General features: G+C 48.5%; 1 protein-coding gene across 5 annotated transcripts in view; it reads left to right on the forward strand.

Annotated features, from left to right (window-relative positions):
• The first annotated feature begins 9,625 nt into the window (after window positions 1–9,625).
• The window catches only part of Inpp5b (inositol polyphosphate-5-phosphatase B), a 64,355-nt gene continuing 60,230 nt past the window's right edge, over window positions 9,626–13,750 (forward strand). For 2 of the 5 annotated variants that reach the window (XM_087549963.1, XM_087549970.1), the window contains exons 1-3: window positions 9,626–9,687; window positions 9,976–10,358; window positions 10,706–10,800. Coding sequence is in view for 2 of the 5 variants with exons in the window: in XM_087549970.1 (XP_087406096.1) it covers window positions 10,302–10,358; window positions 10,706–10,800 (152 nt within the window). In the remaining 3 variants the exon portion in view is untranslated. 5 annotated transcript variants of the gene reach the window in all.

Genomic DNA, 13,750 nt, shown 5'->3' on the forward strand with positions numbered 1-13,750 from the left:
GGTGCACACCTTGATCCCAGCATGTGGGAGGCAGAGGCAGGCAGAGCTCTGTGAGACAGAGAAACCCTCTCCTGTAAAACAAAAATTAAAAAAAAAAAAAAAGGGGCTGAGGTGGCTCAGTGGTCAAGGCACTGACTGCTCTTCCAGAGGTCCTGAGTTCAATTCCCAGCAACAACATGGTGACTCACAATCATCTGTAATGGGATCTGATGCCCTCTTTTGGTGTGTCTGAAGACAGCTACAGGGCACTTACATATAATAAATAAATAAATCTTTTTTAAAAATGAAGTCTAGGGGTTGGGGAGTTAGCTCAGTGGTAGAGCACTTGCCTAGCAAATGCAAGGTCCTGGGTTCGGTCCCCAGCTCCAAAAAAAGAAACAAGAAAAAAAAAATGAAGTCTATATGAATGAAATGATCATAAGCAAGTCTTTGCTAACCAAAATTATATATATATATATATGTATATATATATATATATATATCTTTATATATCTCTTATTTTTCCGAGACAGGACTTCTCTGTGTAGCCCTGGCTGTCCTGAAACTCACTTTATAGACCAGACTGGCCTTGAATTGAGAAAGATCTGCTTGTCTCTGCCTCCTGAGTGCTGGAATTGAAGGTGTGCGCTGCCACTGCCCAAAATTCTTTTTTAAAAGATGAGTACTTCCTGAGAGACACAGCCAGAATACAGCAAACACAGAGGCGAATGCCAGCAGCAAACCACTGAACTGAGAACAGGACCCCCGTTGAAGGAATCAGAGAAAGAACTGGAAGAGCTTGAAGGTGCTCGAGACCCCAAAAGTACAACAATGTCAAGCAACCAGAGCTTCCAGGGACTAAGCCACTACCTAAAGACTATACATGGACTGACCCTGGACTCTGACCTCATAGGTAGCAATGAATATCCTAGTAAGAGCACCAGTGGAAGGAGAAGCCCTGGGTCCTGCTAAGACTGAACCCCCAGTGAACATGATTGTTGGGGGAGGGCGGTAATGGGGGAAGGATAGGGAGGGGAACACCCATAAAGAAGGGGAGGGGGAGGGGCTAGGGGGATGTTGGCCCAGAAACCAGGAAAGAGAATAACATTCAAAATGTAAATAAGAAATACTCAAGTTAATAAAAAAAATAATAATTGGGGTTGGGGATTTAGCTCAGTGGTAGAGCGCTTGCCTAGCAAGCGAAAGGCCCTGGGTTCAGTCCCCAGCTCCGAAAAAAAGAAAAGGGAAAAAAATAATAATTCTTGAAAAAAAAAATGAGTACTGCTGTATACCAGGTTTGCAGGGCTTCAGTTACGTGACAGTGAGACACATGAAGCAGAAGCCCCAGGAAAGGAAACTTAGATGCAATCTCCAAAGGGATGTGGTGAAAAATAAATGGCTGATTCCATCAGGCCCTGTGAGACACAGAGCTGTTAGCTGAGGCTGGGCAGGAACAGCAGGAGTCCCTGGAGGTGTCACCCTGAAGTCTGCACTTAATGGAGTCCTCAGTAGAAACAAATTTTCAGCTGTGCTCCCTGACTAAATCGGGCCTTCTGCATGCTAGGTGAGCTCTCTACCTTTAAGTTGTACTCACAACTAGACAGATTTAAGGGTTTTTCCTCCTTTCCTTCATATTTTTCTACTACTTACTATGGTAACTATACCCTTCCTCACCCCTTAGATACCATCAGCAGCATATGAGCTCCGGGAGGACCCTGACTACCTTTTATGCTCTCTTTTGAGAGCCCTCCCCAGTACTCAGGCACCAATCTAATCAAATAGACACCTTCCCATTCCAGTGGGACTGGGCTGTTGGTCCTCTGATCTGCCAGAGCTGACTTTATTTTCCCTAATTACAGTGCAGACATCAGCTGTGTTTCTTTCATTTGCATGTAGCTTTGGTGGGTCCTCAGGGACACCCTGTCAGAGGACATTCCCTAAAGTGACAAATGATTGGAGAGAAGGAAGGGCCACTGGCAGCTTCCAGTGACTGCATTTGAGCCTCCCTGACTTGTGCATAGACACTCTGTACCCTCAGGTGGGCAGGTAGGGAGGTCTACAGAGGGACAAGCACAGGGAATGCAGAATAGTCCCTATGTCCATGGAGGGTGCACAGACTAAAGTTGGTAGGTAAGAAGCTCTATCACAGTCTAGGGGATCACCAGGTTGACACCACACTCAGCTAAGAACTATTTAGGTTGAAGAAAAGGGACAATGGGGAGTCTGAGGGTTGTGAGGGGTGAAGGCAAAGAGAGGAGCTCCCGTTAGCCACACTTCATCCTAGCACTTTGTCAATCCCAAGTGTGACTCCATCTATGCAGTAAACAGAGGGTCCTTAGTGCACGCTGTATCCCATCAGCCTGGAAGATGTCCCCAATAGACAGATCTGAGTGTGGGACAGAGGACCAGAAACCTTCATGGTCCTGGGAGTGGTTGGGAGCAGGCTCGGCTCAGTTTTGCAGGCTTGTGTCCCTTCCCATCTCTGGAAGTTTTCTACCTTGCAGGGAAAACCTCGAGCCCTGGTTTACAGACCCTTCCAGGTCAGATCCCATGGAAGCTGGGATCCCCAAACTCAAGACGAGAGATACCTTTGCCCTTGTCCCACTCAGGTTTACCTTAGTGAGGGGGGAAGATTCTCCATCCCCCAAAACTCTTGACTCTCTGGATAGAGTCTTCTAAGTACCATTGCGACCCCAAATTTCCCTGGCTTGGGTTCTATTCCCCCACTCTACCATCCTTCCCACAACCTCAGATGTTGGAAGCAAATGAAGCCGGATACCTACTTCCTGTCCCTGTACCTGCTTCAGTGCTGACTCTCCTCAGACCTGAGATGCTGCTGTTGCCATGACAACATTTAATTCTCAGAGGGGTCGTTTCCAGAATGCAGGCCTCTTTTTGCTTGTGTCTTATTGTCCTTCTGATAGTATCACTTTTGGGGAGAAAATAGACTTCCTGGGACCTCTTATACCTTATAGGCTGTCTCCGCTGCTCCCGGTCTCAATTCATTCATCCGTGTAATACAATCAAGAGAGCCTCTACAGCCTCTCCCAAGCTGCTTAGGGTTGGTGCTCCACTCCCAGTCCTATAGCACCTACTCAGAAGATGTCTATGGCCAGTGGTTGCCACAGGACTGCTTTACTGCATGGAAAGTGTCTTCAGCATTGGGATCCTGGTCATTCCTGGACCCTGGGACCGTGCCTAGCCTTGGATTTGTTGCTGCTTCTGCTGACTTCACACCTCTTCCGTTTGACTCCTGCATAGCCTTTCCTTGATCTGTGACCTTTGATCTAGCTACTTCCTGCTGTGTCATCTCTCTTCTCTTCCTCATACCAATTCTACTGCTGTTCTTCCCTGGAAGTCAGGTGATCCCTGCTTCAGCCCAGGTAAGGAGCATGTGAAGGAGATAGACCTTTCCTGACTGATGTCCTTCCTCCTCTTGAAATGGGGCCACAGCACTCAAGGCATCCATAGACCTGCCGAAGCTTCCATTGCTTTGGGGCCCTGTTCTCCCAGCAGGAGAGGGCTCCCACCAGGCAGCAGGGTGGACATTTAGAGAACAGTACTGCAAGGTAGGGGGCAGGACATGATGGGACCCAGAAGGGACACCACTCTAAGCGGGAAGGGCGTTAGGGGACCATTCCAAGGGCGGGGGACAGAGATTCCGAAACTGGACAGAGAAGAGTTCCTTTTATGACGATGGGAAAAACTGAGATAGGCCCTCAGGTTGGCAAAGGCCCCACAAGCCTGGGATGCCCACTGTGCTTTACTCAGCCGACTTAACGCTTCCCACTACAAGGCCTGGTGGGCTCAGTTGTAGGGTGAGAGATGAAATGGGTCCTAGCCCTTCCCTGCTGTCCGAGGACTTGGTGTCCAGCCCTGACCCTTGAACACTGTACTGCTACAGTGGAGTGGCACTCCGCCTACTGTTCAATAAATCCTCAGTCTCTGGCCAGAGCACCACCCTTGACCCTCGGCCCAGCTGCCCCAGCCTGCAGCTCCTGCCCCCTAACCTGAGTTCCATTGCCACTGAGCCATACTACCCTTTGACAGATCTTCCAATCTCAGCCCAGTTTTTTTTTTTGGGGGGGTTCTTTTTTTCGGAGCTGGGGACCGAACCCAGGGCCTTGCGCTTCCTAGGTAAGCGCTCTACCACTGAGCTAAATCCCCAGCCCCCTCAGCCCAGTTTTTTTTTTTAATTTATTTAATACTTAATAATAATTCTTTGGTTTCCGGGCCAACATCCCCCTCCCCCCTCCCCTTCCTTATGGGTGTTCCCCTCCCAACCCTCCCCCCATTGCCGCCCTCCCCCCAACAGTCTAGTTCACTGGGGGTTCAGTCTTAGCAGGACCCAGGGCTTCCCCTTCCACTGGTGCTCTTACTAGGATATTCATTGCTACCTATGAGGTCAGAGTCCAGGGTCAGTCCATGTATAGTCTTTAGGTAGTGGCTTAGTCCCTGGAAGCTCTGGTTGCTTGGCATTGTTGTACATATGGGGTCTCGAGCCCCTTCAAGCTCTTCCAGTTCTTTCTCTGATTCCTTCAACGGGGGTCCTATTCTCAGTTCAGTGGTTTGCTGCTGGCATTTGCCTCTGTATTTGCTGTATTCTGGCTGTGTCTCTCAGGAGCGATCTACATCCGGCTCCTGTCCGTCTGCACTTCTTTGCTTCATCCATCTTGTCTAATTGGGTGGCTGTATATGTATGGGCCACATGTGGGGCAGACTCTGAATGGGTGTTCCTTCAGTCTCTGTTTTAATCTTTGCCTCTCTCTTCCCTGCCAAGGGTATTCTTGTTCCCCTTTTAGAGAAGGAGTGAAGCATTCACATTTTGATCATCCGTCTTGAGTTTCATTTGTTCTAGGCATCTAGGGTAATTCAAGCATTTGGGCTAATAGCCACTTATCAGTGAGTGCATACCATGTATGTCTTTCTGTGATTGGGTTAGCTCACTCAGGATGATATTTTCCAGTTCCAACCATTTGCCTACGAATTTCATAAGGCCGTTGTTTTTGATAGCTGAGTAATATTCCATTGTGTAGATGTACCACATTTTCTGTATCCATTCCTGTGTTGAAGGGTATCTGGATTCTTTCCAGCTTCTGGCTATTATAAATAAGGCTGCGATGAACATAGTGGAGCACGTGTCTTTTTTATATGTTGGGGCATCTTTTGGGTATATGCCCAAGAGAGGTATAGCTGGATCCTCAGGCAGTTCAATGTCCAATTTTCTGAGGAACCTCCAGACTGATTTCCAGAATGGTTGTACCAGTCTGCAATCCCACCAACAATGGAGGAGTGTTCCTCTTTCTCCGCATCCTCGCCAGCATCTGCTCAGCCCAGTTTTTACCAGTCCCCTAATCTCTGTGAACAACCTGACCTTTAAATCTTTTGTTATTGTTGTTGTTTTCTTGTTGTTTTGTTTTCTATTTGTTTGAGACAGGGTCTCTCTATGTAGCACTGGTAGTCCTATAACTTGCTCTGTAAACCAGGTTGGCCTCAGAACTCACAGAGATCCGTCTGCCTCTGTCTCCCCAATGCTGGGGTTAAAGGTCTGCAGGAGCTGCATGATATTTAGATCTTATCTAGCTGACCCCTACCTTTGAGGCCTTTATCAACTCCTCCAAAACTGGGTTTCCCACTCTCTCACCCGCCCCTTTTTCTAACATGTTCTTTCTCTTAACCCAGCTCAGCCTTCTTTCCCCTTCTGTGCAAGCTTCAAAGGGACATGGGATAACTGGTAGCTCTGCTTGCCAGGGGGGTTGTAAGCTTCCTGTACATCCTAGACGGGCAAGGTGGGGCTGTGGCTTCACAGAGGCTGCACTCCCAACCTAGGGGGTTCCAGCATTTCCCCAGGCAGAGTGCCCTGCTTCCAGAAGTAAGTCACTGAGCATCACAGAGGACAGGCAACTCCCCAGGACCCCTGTGGCAACCACGACTGGGTCCACTCCTCAGAGAGAGGTGTCTTGTACATTGCTGCCTGCTCTGGGAAGTAGAAGGGAGGGCCATGACCCAGACACAGAAGGGCTCCCACCTTCCCTCCACCCCATTTAGCAGGAACCCTTCAAACCTTCAGTTTTCTTTCAGAGGATAAACTATAACCTGCTTTCCTGGGAAGGGAATGCCTGCTTCAAAGGGCAGAACACTTCAGCCATGTGCCCCAAGGGCTTGAACTTCTGTGAGGTGGGCCTGCAGTGCTTCCTCAGAGCTGCAGGAGTGGAAAGGCTCAGCAGTGGGATCTAGAGGGAGCTACATTTGTGGAGCCTGCCTGGGGTTGAGCAAGATTGACCCTCTTTGTTTGGCATGGCACCGTAACACAAGGGATCAGGTGGAATTTTCCAAGCCTCCAGAATGTGGTCTCTTGTTTCTGACTTATTGGTTTTCTGGGAACTGACTGTCTGACCTCATGAGGAAGCTGACCTCATGGGGAAGCTGAGCTCAGCTCAGTTCTAGTTTCATTAAGACTTCGGACCTTCTAGAGCTGGGGGAAGGACAAGGATAACATAAATGGTCCTGCCTATTCTTTTTTTTTTTTCTTCTTTTTTCTTTTTTTCGGAGCTGGGGACCGAACCCAGGGCCTTGTGCTTACTAGGCAAGTGCTCTACTACTGAGCTAAATCCCCAACCCAGGTCCTGCCTATTCTTATAGCTCAAATGGTCCAGCTCAGGCTACACTGAAGGCTACAGACAGGCCTGCATGGCAGGCACACTCAAGTGTGGTGGAGCTGTGACTGGGCCCTGCTATCTGAGTGCTGTCAAGCTTTGAGCTCAGGTAGCTGCCTCCAGCCAGATGGGACCTTTACGTTCAATAAGGCCACTCCAAGAGTCACCAGGAACCCCCCTGCCCTGGTTCCCCATTGTAGCTACAGAGAAGCTCCTCCCTTTGCTTCATTCCTGGCCCCAGTCGTCTACTACTTGGGTTCAGCAAGCAACATCTGAGATGACTATGTGTACACTGTAAGCCTTCACCTCTCCCTGCTCCAGATCCTGTTGCTGTATCTTTAGAGAGCGCGACTTATTGAGTCCAGACTCCTCTTTCCTACTCACAGGGTCTAGGCCTTGGGTCCTCCAAGGTGGCATGTCCTTGTCCTTAATCTCAAGAAGAGGTTTGAACTTGTAGGAATGGGGGGGGGGTACACCTGTCTGGCCTACATTTTGTGGGAAGACCCCTAAATCCTGCAGGGATAGTTTCATCTGTACAAACTGCCTTGCCTGTGCCATTTCCCCAGACCCTCCTCTCTAGCCATCAGCATTAAGGGGTTTCCCTGATTTCCTTCAGTGACTTTCAGTGCCTTCATCTCTAACCAATTCCCTTTCCCTTCATCCCCCATGTGACTCTGAAATTGCAGTTCAATGAACTTGAACTCCAGTTGTGCTGTGGATGTTTCTAGAAAGATCGGGAAGAATCTGGAAGGGGTTTGCAACATGCAGGCTGAACTGGTTATCAGAATTCAATTCAGAACAAAAAGGAGGGGGCAGGTTGTTAAAGGTTATCCCCCCCAGTGGTGGGGGTGGGGGTCAGTGAGACAGTTTAGTAGGTAAAAATCACGTGCTGCCAAGCCCAATGGCCTGACTTTGATGATTCAATCCCTGTACCACACAGTGGGAGGAACCAACTCCTACAAGTGAGGAGTTTTGTGTGTGTGTGTGTGTGTGTGTGTGTGTGTAAGCAATAAATACACATAAACATTTAAAATTATTTTTTTTCTTTTCTTTTTTTTGGAGCTAGGGACCGAACCCAGGGCCTTGCGCTTGCTAGGCAAGCACTCTACCACTGAGCTAAATCCCCAACCCCTAAAATTATTTTTAAAACTTACAATGGCCGGCATTGAAAGCTTGAAACAGGAGAATTATGAGTTTGAGGCAAATCCTAGGCCAGCCTGGGTTAACGAATGAGTCCTTGTTTCAAAACAACGTCAATAAAGTCACAGTGGCCATCCGTTCTGCAGCACTGCCCCACCTGCTGTTCCTTTCCTTTGGGGAAAAGTTGAAAAGCAATTATGTTCAGTAAGCTAATCAGCTGGACGAGCATGTTCCGGGCTGGAGACGTGGCTTAGTCCTGGAGTGTTTGCTTGGCAGGTGTGAGGCCCTGGGTTCCTAGGTTCCATCCTCAGTACTGCTCAAAATAAATAAATGAAATTCTCAGAGCCACTATGCCAGAAATTGCACAAGAGTGTGAGGGCAAGGGTTGGGGATTTAGCTCAGTGGTAGAGCGCTTGCCTAGGAAGCGCAAGGCCCTGGGTTCAGTCCCCAGCTCTGAAAAAAAAGAAAAAAAAAAAAAAGAGTGTGAGGGCAAGACTCAGGCTGGTCCTCAGGGAACATCCAGCTCACTGAGATAGCCAGCAGTTGAGAGAGAACCATTCTAGACTCTTTAATCTGAGCTAGCTTCTTCTGTCCTGTCTTGAGCTGTATATAGTCTTAACCTAGAAGGGAACAATGGAGCCTGGAAGAGAATGGCTCCTTTCAGGGCAAGTGACCAACAGAATGTGGGAAAGGAATTTGAGAACAAAACCCACTCAGGACTGTCCAAAAGATCTGGGGGTTTCCATAAGAGAGATGGCTCCTTAGTTAAGAGCACTTATTGCTCTTTCTTGGGACCCAGTTCCCACCACACACAACAGGTAGCTCACAGCCTCCTGTAACCAGCCCCGAGGATCTAATGACCTCTGTCCTTCTTGGGCATACACACACACACACACACACACACACAGTGCACATAAACTCATGTAAGCACACGCACACATACACATACATTTAAAAACAAACCGAGGCTGCTGGAGAGTGGCTCAGTGGTTAAGAGCACTGACTGCTCTTCCAGAGGTCCTGAGTTCACATGGTGGCTCACAACCATCTGTAATGAGATCCGATGTCCTCTTCTGGTGAGTCTGAAGACAGCTACAATGTGCTTATATATAATAAATCTTAAAAAAGATTAAAAATAAATGTTTACAAATGAACTGAATAGATCTTTAAAGAAATAAAGAGACGAGCCAAGAGGGCCACATCGCCCTTCGCTGTAGGACAAGAGTCCTCCACCCAGCCTGGTGGTAGTCATCACCGAGTTACAGATAAAGACTCCAAGACATTTCATGTTCTGTCTGTGAACAGAAGCGCTAGATGGGCCAGAAGAACATTTGCGAGTTCCTACCTGGAAAAATGACACAGGAATTAGAGTTGGACTTCCCTCTGGGCATGCAACACTTACTGGCTGCAGGCTTTGTCAGTTTGGCCTCTCTGTTCCTTAGTTTCTCCACCTGGGAAGAGGAGAAGGTGACTTACATCACGTCAGGGCAGGGTAATTAATTGGAAATGTTTCAGGAAAATAGAAAGTTGTCCCTTTCTGAATGTGAAGAATTGAGGATGAAATTAACTCGAAAATAAAAGTTATTATTTTTTTCCGTTAGGGTAACATGACCACCTTCCTTCTGCCTTGGACAGGGGTCTTGGCCCTTTGATTTGGTGGGCTGAGAAAGGCGTTCCTCACGCCTTTCCAGAATTGGGACGCCTGAGTATGCTTGAATACAGACTCTAGAGTCCAGAAACTTAAATAGGGTCAGGGCGGAGAGACCCACCTACTCGCCTAGGATCGACTGGGGCATGCTGGGACTTGCAGGCTGGCTGTCCGTCCTGTGACGCCAGGGCCGCTGGGAAATGTAGTCCCTGATCTGGCCTGGGACGTCGGTGTCCTGCAGGCCTACCGGTGACAGCTCAGGAGGTAGGCTGCAAAGACAAGGGTCTGAAATGGGTGCAGAGTGGGAGGGAGTCTGCAAGCTGGTTGCTGGGGTCCCTGTCCTGTGGGTGCCAGAATGGACACTCCTAATCTGCTGCTGATGCAACGGGCCTGTTGGGTGGGGTGAGGGGCAAGGAGCAACGGGACACTTCCAGGCTCCAAGGAAAGAGCAGTGGGGCTGGGTTATTTCTCCAGTATAAGTCGCTCCTAGATGAGACTAAGGCGAAGTCTTTCTCCCCATCCCTATTTGGACACACCACCAACCTTTCCAAGAGAAGAGCCAGACGGACCATAACTGCTCCCTGAAGAGGGCATCAGAGATATACCCAGAAGCAAGGAGACGGGCAAGCATACTGAACCCCACTGGGAACATCTGGGGCAACATCCAGCAAGGAGCAGGGAGGTGGAAACCCATTTTCTGGAAACGTTGAGAGGCCCATTGTAGGAAAGAGGGGGAAGGACCGGAAGGAGAAGCAAGACGACCAGGCTCTCTCTTTTCCCTCCACAAACGCCTCCTCCATCCCCGCAGTGCCGTGAAGCAGCTCTAATACAGCATGGGAGGTTCCCAACTTCTCTATCCCAGGGTTTGACAGATCAGCATGGACCAGTCTGTGGCAATCCAGGAGACCCTGGTTGAGGGGGAATACTGCGTCATCATATCCTTCCCAGCTGTAGGCTGCCGTCCAGCTCATGCCTGCTTTAGCCTTGGGAGGTGGGATGGAGGGTATGGAAATTTTTCTCTCTAAGCCATATGGGAAAAGGTAAACCAATATTTACCAAGTATTCACTTGGCTCTGGTCTCTCTCTACCAGGTGCTTTAAATATGTAGCTATTTTCTCAACCAGCTGCGAAGTTGGGGACTATTATACCCATTTTGCAGATGAGGAAAGCTCGGAGAGGTGAAGTCATTTGCCAGTAGGAGCGGGGAAAGGCAGCGTGGTGGAGTGGGCCGATGGGGAGGTTCCATTCTTGCCTTTCAGTTTCCCTTCACTCTGAGCAGCAGGCAGTACAAGGTGTGCTGTGTAAGGGAGACAGCAGGCAGAGTCGCCTGCTCGGGCTGGTGCGATACCGGCTGGAAAATGACGTCCAGGAGCATGCGTAAGTAGGGCTCAGACTGCCTGTGTGGGCCATGGGTTGTTCTTCAGTATCCTCCAACTCGACTTCAGTCATTCCATCTGACTCTCCTAGACTGATTAACACAATGACAGTGTTCTTGGAACACCGTGTTCTAAACCTTTTATAATCAGCAAGATATGATATGGAGAAGGGGAAGGTATCACACTTGGCCCGATTTTGGGCTCCTGTGAGTGCCTGAGTTTAAATCCAGATGTTGTGATCCTATGCAAATTGTTCTTCATAGCTCTGTTTATCTAGAGTAAAGTTCAGAGGGTTGAACTAGGAATGAGTGATTGCACCAGGAATCCCAGCCCTCCGGAAGCTGAGGGAGGACTGTGACAAATTCCAGGCCATCCTGGGATACATAGTGAGTTCTAAGCTAGCCTAGGCTAACAGTGAGACCCTACCTCAGGGATGGGGTTGAAGAGATGGCTCAGTGGTTGGAATGCATACTGCTTCTGCAGATGGCCCGAGTTTGGTTCTCACCACCCACCTCCAGTGGCTTACAATCTCTGTGACTCCAATTTCAAGGGATCTGAACCCTTGCGTGCGTGTGTGTGTGTGTGTGTGTGTGTGTGTGTGTGTGTGTGTGTGTTTGTCCTTGTCCTCAAGCGCAGGGGCGGGGGGGGGGGAGGGGGAGCTGGAAATGGGTCCATTAGCGAAGGAAGTGCCTGCCACACAAGCATGAGGACTTGAGTTTGAGTTTAGATTCCTAGAACCCGTGTTAAAAGCAGAGGTGTGGAGAGATGGCTAGGTGGTTGGGAACACTTGTTCTTGTAGAGAATTCAGTTCCCTGAACTCACACTGGATGGTTCACAGCCACCTGTAACTCCAGTCCCACGAGTTCAGATAGTCTCCTCTGGTCTGGTACACTTGAGGCGCATGCAGGCACACACACACACACTCACACACACTCACACACGTACACATTCACACACACCTTCACACACTCATACACAAATTCACACACTCACACTCACACACACATTTATTCATGCTTACATCCATCATATACTCACCAGAGCCCCATGTCCACATGGCTTCTCTTGTTTTTACATAGATGATACTCTGTTGCAGGTCCTGACTGAGCTCTTTTCCTATCTCTCTCTCTCTCTCTCTCTCTCTCTCTCTCTCTCTCTCTCTCACACACACACACACACACACACACACACACACACACACACAAAGGATTTTAAAAATTTATTATATATAAGTACACTATAGCTGTCTTCAGATACTAGAAGAGGGCATCAGATCCCATTACAGATGGTTGGGAGCCACCAGGTGGTTGGTGGGAATTGAACTCAGGACTTCAGGAAGAACAGTCAGTGCTCTTAACAACTGAGCCATCTCTCCAGCCCCATAAAGTAATTCTTTTTTTCCCCTCCATCTTTATTAACTTGGGTATTTCTTATTTACATTTCAATTGTTATTCCCTTTCCCGGTTTCTGGGCCAACATCCCCCTAGCCCCTCCCCCTCCTCTTCTATATGGGTGTTCCCCTCCCCACCCTCCCCCCATTACCGCCCTCCCCCCAACAATCACATTCACTGGGGGGTTCAGTCTTGGCAGGACCAAGGGCTTCCCTTTCCACTGGTGCTCTTACTAGGCTATTCGTTGCTAACTATGCAGTTAGAGCCCAGGGTCAGTCCAAGTATAGTCTTTGGGTAGTGGCTTAGTCCCTGGAAGCTCTGGTTGGTTGGCATTGTTGTTCACCATGAAGTAATTCTTTTTTTTTTTTTTTTTTTTTTGGTTCTTTTTTTCCGGAGCTGGGGACCGAACCCAGGGCCTTGCGCTTCCTAGGTAAGCGCTCTACCACTGAGCTAAATCCCCAGCCCCGAAGTAATTCTTAAAGAAGCTAGAGAAGGTAGAGAGAGACAGGGTGGATCCCTGAAGCTCATGTGCTAAATGATAGCACATAAATTCTAGCTGAAAGGGGTTGGGGATTTAGCTCAATGGTAGAGCGCTTGCCTAGGAAGCGCAAGGCCCTGGGTTCGGTCCCCAGCTCCGAAAAAAAGAACCAAAAAAAAAAAAAATTCTAGCTGAAAGACTATCTCAAAAAATAAAAGTGCAGGGACTGGAGAGATGGCTTGGAGGTGAAAAGCACTTGTTGCTTTTGTAGAGGACCTGGCACCTACATGGTCACTTACAGACATGAATAACTCCAGTTCCAGGGAATCTGACACCCTCGTCTGACCTCCGCCAAAGCCAGTAGGCACAGAGATGGTACACATACACATATGGAATCAAAACATTCACACACATAAAATAAAGAAGTCTAAAATCTAAAATAAAAACCAATTAATTTTTTTAAAAAAAAAAAAGGGGAGTAACTGAGGAAAAATACTTGAAGTCAACCTGTAGCTTCTACATGCACGTGTATATGACCACCCATAGGCATGTGTGTACACATCTACACTAACAAGCACATATGCCACACATACACAATGAGATTTTAACAGACTTAATTCATTTATTTTTCTTGTATAAAAACCCTTATGTGGTAGCCACAGCTGGAGCCTGAGTCTTCTTTTTTTTTTTTTGGTTCTTTTTTTCGGAGCTGGGGCTGAGTCTTCTGAACAGAGACTCTGGTGTGGGTTTTCACAAGGTGGTCAGTGAATTCCTGATAAGGGGACTTGGTGAACACAGTCTCTTTCCAGAGGTCAGGGGTCAAGTAGCTATAGTTCTTGGAGATGGCATCAAAGGTGGCCTTGGCAAAGTTGCCCAGGGTGGCAGTGCAGCCCCTGGCTGAAGTGTAGCAGTCATCTATACCGGCCATCATCAGTAGCTTCTTGGGCACAGGAGCAGAGACAATGCCGGTGCCTGGGGTGGAGATGAGACGCACCAGCACAGAGCCACAGCGGCCTGTCACCTTGCATGGTACAGTGTGGGGCTTGCCAATCTTGTTCCCCCAGTAGCCTCTCCACACTGGG

The sequence above is a fragment of the Rattus norvegicus genome, chromosome 5, assembly GCF_021556685.1.
Source record: "Rattus norvegicus strain SHRSP/BbbUtx chromosome 5, alternate assembly SHRSP_T2T, whole genome shotgun sequence".
Taxonomy (NCBI): domain Eukaryota; kingdom Metazoa; phylum Chordata; class Mammalia; order Rodentia; family Muridae; genus Rattus; species Rattus norvegicus.